Genomic DNA, 6,890 nt, shown 5'->3' on the forward strand with positions numbered 1-6,890 from the left:
ATGTGTCTCTGTGTGTGTCCCTCAGGGTGGGGGGGGCTCTGTGTCTCTGTGTGTGTCCCTCAGTGTGGTGGGGGGCGGTCTGTGTCTCTGTGTGTCCCACAGGGTTGGGAGGGGGGGGTCTGTGTCCCTGTGTGTGTCCCTCAGGGTGATGGGCAGTGTGTGTGTGTGTGTGTGTCTCAGGGTGAGGGGGTGTGTGTGTGTGTCCCTCAGGGTCAGGGTGTGTGTGTGTCTCCAAGTCTACGTGCTGCTTTGACAGTATTGATGATCTCTGGATTTGTCTCCTCGCATCAACAGGATTGAAGATCTTTTGATGCTCATCGCAAGGGTCTAAATCTTTGACTACATCTCCCCATGAATGAGACTCTGGGTTGTTCCATTGGCGTCTCGCTCTCCTCTTTGGGTCATTGAGTTCACTAATCCCTTGGCACTGTACATCAGGTCTGAAGCCATTCGACAAGCCTGGAGCATATCTCTGGATGGTTGTTGATTTTGACAGAAACATTGAGAACAGGAGTCAATCCACGCCAAGAGAGACTATGACGACAGAAACTGACTGAAAGCTGACTGAGTGAAGGAAGATGATGTACTCCTCCAGACGCAAACCTGTCCTCTATTTCACTAAGGAAGATAGCAGGTAAACTGGAATGTAGCATGCACACTGAAAAAGAGAGAGCTGAAATCTGCATTTTATTTCTCACAGCATTTAAAAATAACTTGAGTATTTCCTAAATGGTGAAATATTCTACACTGGCTGACTGCTGTTCCAGCAAAGCATTCACCTCGTAAGTGAACTGACTTTAGACTAGTTAATTTATAGTACAATATAGATTAGCAGTATAAATAGCTTTTGTGTCATGATTTGCTAAGTGTGGTGGTGCATCGACATTTCAGGTCTGCAAGTATAGAATATGATAAAATGGATAAGTATGCTTTGGTTTTAAATCTTGCTGAAATAAGGAGACAGTTTTTTTTTTAATCTTGCACTTATTCGGACAATGAATGGCAAACGACAGAGGGAACAACAATTTATCTTGCATGGGACACGGTGTTGCTTGGTTGGCAAGTAGACTCTGGCTGACATGGAGAAGGAACCAGGGATCAGTATCCACCAGGTGGTAGTAAGAACTGCCGATGCTGGAGTCAGAGATAACACAGCATTGAGCTGGAGGAACACATTAGGTCAGGCCCATTTCTGAAGAAGGGTCCCGACCCAAAACGTCAGCTTCCCTGCTCCTCAGATGCTGTCTGACCTGCTGTGCTTTTCCAGCTCCATACTTATTGACTATAGCTTCCTGCATCTGCAGTCCTTACTGTCTCAAAGAGGTGTGTTACGTGATGCCAGTTGTGGGGATTTAAAGCCTATGTACCTGGTATCACGCTGACAGTGAAATTCGGGTACCGTATTACTCGTGGGAGGATGTCATCTTTTTGGCTTTATGGCATCATCCTGTTCACAGTGAATGACTCGTAGCAGCATGAAGTGACCATCTTCACCTGTCGTTGACAGTTTTAAGACACCTTAACCTTCCACAGTAATCTAAGGTGGACCGAAAGTGTTTGGCTACACAGGACTGAAAGTGGTTGGCTACATCTCTGTCCTTGTCTATCTATTGATTTCTGCACCAAAGTCATCACAGCTCATAATGTTTCTGATTCATGGTTAAACTACTTTGCACTCTGAGGTCTTGTGGCACACTGGATAAACATCCCTGCTTTAGAGTGAGTCTGAACCTCTACCACCTAAAAGCTTGATGGGCCATCTACCTAGGGTATGAGTATACGTCCACGAATTGTGCATAATCATCAGCATACCTTACTATTTTGTCTCAAATTCAGTCATGGGATGTGTTAGGATGGCCATCACTGACTGCTTGTTGAAAATGTAATGATGAGCTGTTGCTGTGAACTGCTGTAGTCCAAATGGTTTGATAAAACTGAGTGGTTTGTTAGGCCATTTCAGAGTGTAGTTAAGAGTTGATCACATTGCTGTGGGTCCAGAGTCACACGTAGGCCAGATCAGGTCAGGCCAATTGAAGACCTACAAGACGTTGTGCCTACTTTGTTTTTCAAGGTGCTATTGAATGCACTGTGTTGAGAGGTGCTAACAGATGAGCATATTGCAGTGTACAGTTAGTCTTCTATGCAATATAGAATTACTGTAACTTGCTGTGTAAATCACAAGTATTAGTTTATATGTTGCAGTTGCTTTTGGCAAATATCATACAGAGCCCTTCAAGGTGCAGCATGGCTCAGAAATAATACAATTTTAAATATATGGTGTAGCAATGTGCTTTGTTGGCATTGTTTGCACAGAGCCCTGTTTGGAATCTGTGTGTCACCATTATGTTCAGTGAGCTTTGAATGCTGTGTTTGTACAGTATTCGTTTTCCTTAAACAGTAATTTGTACTTTAATCACTGGCAGTTAAATAAGTATTTACTTCTGTCTTTTGCTGAAATGTGTTTTTTTTAAATCTGTGTCAAATTGGCATTTTGAAATTGTGTCTTGCGACTGTTGATCTGTTAAGGTCACTGTTTCACTCTTGTCTTTAAGTAGGACTTTGCCTTTTATAAATAATAAGGAGATATTGGTGATTTGAAGAGCATGCTTATAAAGTCCCTATTCCTCCTCCTCCTCCCCACCCGGCTCCACCTCATGCTCTCTCTTCTCTCCCCGTTCCCGTTTCTGCTCCCATGTAGTTAAACTAGAGTAATGCTGCAAAATGGGATTTGAGTAAATATTGTGAGCGTTGACATCAATTACCCAACATTCTGAGCAGACAGGACCCAGGTGGAGTAGTCTGGGCAAATGCAGCACAAAGTAAGCAGCTTAGTGTCGAATAAATGATTGAAAAATATCACAAGAGCAGTGACTTCACCACTGGCTAGTGTTCTTCATATATTCTATGCTTTTTAATCGAGTTAAGCAGGTATGAAAAAATATGGTATTATGAGACATTGTAAAACACCTTACTTATCACATCTGTATGAAGGCCATTGTTCCAGCATAAACTCAAACCGCTTGTTATAGAAGGATGAAGTTGGTGGACACAATCCAGTGACTGTTAAGAATTTAGTACTACTTTAATACTCTCTAGGCTTGCTCTGTGCACGCAGCAGCATGTATTGAGCATTAATGGCCACTTGAGTGATCAAATTATTTCAGTGATATATCTTTTAATTGTTTGGTTGTTTGGCAAGGCTGGTGCTTGAGTCAGTCTCTCCGTAGATCTCATTCTGATGAAGGGTCACCGGACCGGAAATGTTAACTGTTTTTTCCTTCACAGATGCTGCCAGACCTGCTGAGCTTTTCCAGCAACTTCTGTTTTGTCTCCGTAGATCAGTCCAGTTTGTGAGTGGCTTATGTTTTTGTGCCGCTGCATATGAACAAGTCTTGTATAACGTCAGGATCCTAATTTTACAACAACAACAAAACAAAAACAAAGTTGCTGGAAAAGCTCAGCAGGTCTGGCAGCATCTGTGGAGGAGAAAACAGAGTTAATGTTTCGGGTCCCGTGACCCTTCATCAGAACTTTACAACGTGTAACTATCCAAAAATACTAAGTGTGTGTGTGTGTGAGAGTGAGTGAGTGAGAGAGAGAGATGTGCATGTTAGTGTATCAGAACTCTGCAGTTAGTACTGTGAACATACTGACTTGTGCACATGAACTTAAGTTCTGAGTGTTTCTTGTTTTTCCCATTAAAGGTTCCTCTATCAGAAGCATTATGTTTGTTCTTCTGCTTCTGATTGGACTGATTACTTTTCAGCGATTTTAAAATTTTCTGCTGAGGGTGTATGATGAAACACAGGGCTACTTTCAATGACACAGACTATCCTGGGGAGAGCACACGTTCATTTCTTAGAGATAGTAAGAACTGCTGATCTGGCGTCTGAGATAACACAGTGTGGAGCTGGAGGAACACAGCAGGCCAGGCAGCATCAGAGGAGCTGGAAAGCTGACGTTTCAGGTTGGGACCCTTCTTCAGAAATGGGGGAGGTGGAAGGGGGCTCTGAAATAAATGGAGTGAGGAGGGGTGGGGCTGGGAAGGTAGGTGGGATGGTGATAGGTGAGTGCAGGTAGGGAGTGGTGGGGATTGGTCAGTGAGGTGGGAGGGGTGGATAGGTGGGAGAGAAGACGGACATGTTCATTTCATGCGTGTTTTTACACCAGGCCTTTGGTAACCATTTGAGACTACTTGTCGCTTAATATTTCTGCATGTTGCCAAGCTGCAGTATGGGAATGTCATTAAAACCAAGTACACTTTGTTTATTTTGAGTGGCAAGGAGCACTGTCTGGGATGGGACTTCTTTAAAAGCTAATGATTTTATAGTTGGAACAACACTTATTAACTAAGCTTGTCAGTTGATGTTGGAATCCAGATTTGAGTATACTGCATGCAGTTGTGTGTCACAATAATAATAATAATATTGTTAACCTGCAATAATATTGTTCCTGGGTGTATGCGTTTCTCAATGTATAGGCATGCCAACTTTCTTGAATGGACTTAGGAGCTAATGAATTGCAAAATATGGAAATATGTTTTGAATTATTTAAACTTGGAGTAAAGGCTGCAACATTTAACAGCTACTGTACTTTGGCATAAACAAGAGTGTCTCTGGTTAGGACCTAAGCCCATTGCAATCAAGAAAAACAAGCTCTAAGCATTTGCAACACCTGTTTTGGTATTCAGTCCCACTACCACAAATGTTTTCTGTAGCTTTATTAAAACTTGCTCTTTCTAGCCATGCCTTTTAGTCTCTTTGGAAATTAAAGTGTGTGTGCGCTGTTGTGTTTTTCAGGTCAGGCCTGCTCCTTAGGATGTTACCAAGAAGATGTTCCATCTTTAAGCTGTTCTGTTCATTAATAATACTCGGATTGTTCTCAGTTATATGGCTGCACTACAACTGCACAATAAACAGCAGTCAAAGCAGCAATGATGATGCGTTGGTGCACAAGTCCTGTCAGGAAGAGACGGACAATTCTGCATGGGGCCCTCACAAAATCGCAATCATTGTCCCTTTCAGGGAACGTTTTGAAGAACTATTGACTTTTGTGCCATACATGCACGCATTTTTAAACAGGAAGAAAATCAGGCACAAGATCCTTGTAATCAACCAAGTTGATCACTTCAGGTACTGGGCTTTAATAGAAGGGATTGACAGAATCACTTTTGTATAATCTTTTGTCAGTGCAAATCAAATACTTTTAGTAGTAACCATATATTTAAGGAAAGTCACAGCAGGCTGAGAGTTTTTAATTAAGCATTATTGGAATCGTGCCTTTCCATTATCAGTAGCAAGATTATTAAAGATATCTAAAATTAATTTGTCTTTTTTCAACACTTCACCTCAGACCACGTTCCTACGATAATTGCTGGTATTGTGCTGGTCGCTCCTCTGCTGAGATCTCAAAAAGTAGTGAGTTTTCTGCCCTCAAAAATGATTAATGAGATTCTTATGATGCCTCCACTGAAAACAGTCTGTTTTCAATTCAGACCAGAAGAATAAAGCTACTGACCACAGTCTAAATGGAGATAATATGTTATTTGTATAACTAAGGTGAAGGACATACAGATGGAGGTCATCCACTAGACAATTCCTTGAGCATCTGTAGAGAGACACTTGTTGACATTGGTTGGTGGGGTTGGAGCTAAAGACTTGTAAGATTTCAGTTTGTGAATAAATTTAAAACTGAGTAAAGATTGACTTCTGGCCTCCTTCACCAATTGGCTGTCAGGAATTTAACACAGTGGCGCATATGTGCATACGGGCAATGGAGTAAGACAGGCCAGAGCCAGTAGGCAGCAATTGGAAAAGAAAATGAGGCAGCAGAGGCTGTCTGTTTGTTTGTGATTGTCCTGCACTAACACCCAAGATGTTACAGACATGTCCCACTCTAGTATATGCATGTCTATCCAAAAAAGGTATTTTAATTGACATGCTCGGACATATTATGACACATCTCCTGGGCAGGCATGACTTTAACCTGGACCTTCTGGTCCACAGGTAGGGACTCTACCACTGCACCACAAAATGCTTCCTTTCCAATACACACTTCAAATTTATTTTTGGTTGGGTTGTTTTTGGGCTTTCTATTTAGTCTGTTTGTGTGTTTATTTTTCACTTAATAACTTACATTGGAAATCATTAGCAGATGAATGATATGCATACCTATAACTGCTTATTTTCCCTCCAGTAGTAAATCTTCCACATTAGTAAGATAACTCATGCAATATCAGTAGACGGGGTTTCTGGTGAAGGTAACTTCAAGCCAGCTGGGGGGAATAGCAGAACAGGAATCAGGAGTTCTGTGGAATTAGGCACAAACTCAATGATGTTACATCCAAGTGCTACCTGCAATTGCAAAAGCAGCAGTTTGTTTTTCAACTTTTAATTAGCTAATCTTTCCACCGCCTTCAGCTTTCAAAGGAAAGCTCTGTAGCCCATCACACGCAATCAATAATGGTGGTGGTCAGTAAGGCATGATGTAGGAATAGGACACTCCATGAATATCCTATTGTCTGCTTTGGTAAACCATACGAAAGTAGAAAAACACAAAGCCAAAGTGTTGGCAAGTGCCTTTAGTTAGAAGTGCTCAGTAAGAAATCATATTTGTCTCTCAGTTGTGATATTAGTAGCTGAATGCAATGGAAACAGCAAAGTCTGTGGGTCCTAGCAATGTTCTGAATGCTGGAGACTATGCACTGCAAGTAGCCATCTCCTAACCTAAGCTTTTTGATGCAATTAAACTGGCACTAACCAGACATTGTGGGAAGATTACCCAAGTATGTTCAAAGTGCAGAAGGCAGGAGGAATCTAAAACTAACCAACGCTCAGCCTTTCAGTTTCCTCGTAATCATCAGCTAAACAATGGAAAAAATTATCAATTGA

At 41.7% G+C, this 6,890-nt stretch overlaps 1 protein-coding gene across 1 annotated transcript in view; it reads left to right on the forward strand.

Moving 5' to 3' along the window:
* Positions 1-294: 294 nt before the first annotated feature.
* The window catches only part of b4galt7 (xylosylprotein beta 1,4-galactosyltransferase, polypeptide 7 (galactosyltransferase I)), a gene marked incomplete at its 3' end in the record, with an annotated part of 8,627 nt that continues 2,031 nt past the window's right edge, over positions 295-6,890 (forward strand). The window contains exons 1-2 of the mRNA XM_048593531.1: positions 295-634; positions 4,800-5,132. Coding sequence (XP_048449488.1) covers positions 579-634; positions 4,800-5,132 — 389 coding nt within the window. The remainder of the gene's footprint in view (positions 635-4,799; positions 5,133-6,890) is intronic.

Source organism: Rhincodon typus, unplaced genomic scaffold (assembly GCF_021869965.1).
Source record: "Rhincodon typus isolate 14 unplaced genomic scaffold, sRhiTyp1.1 hic_rhity00003039, whole genome shotgun sequence".
Lineage (NCBI taxonomy): Eukaryota > Metazoa > Chordata > Chondrichthyes > Orectolobiformes > Rhincodontidae > Rhincodon > Rhincodon typus.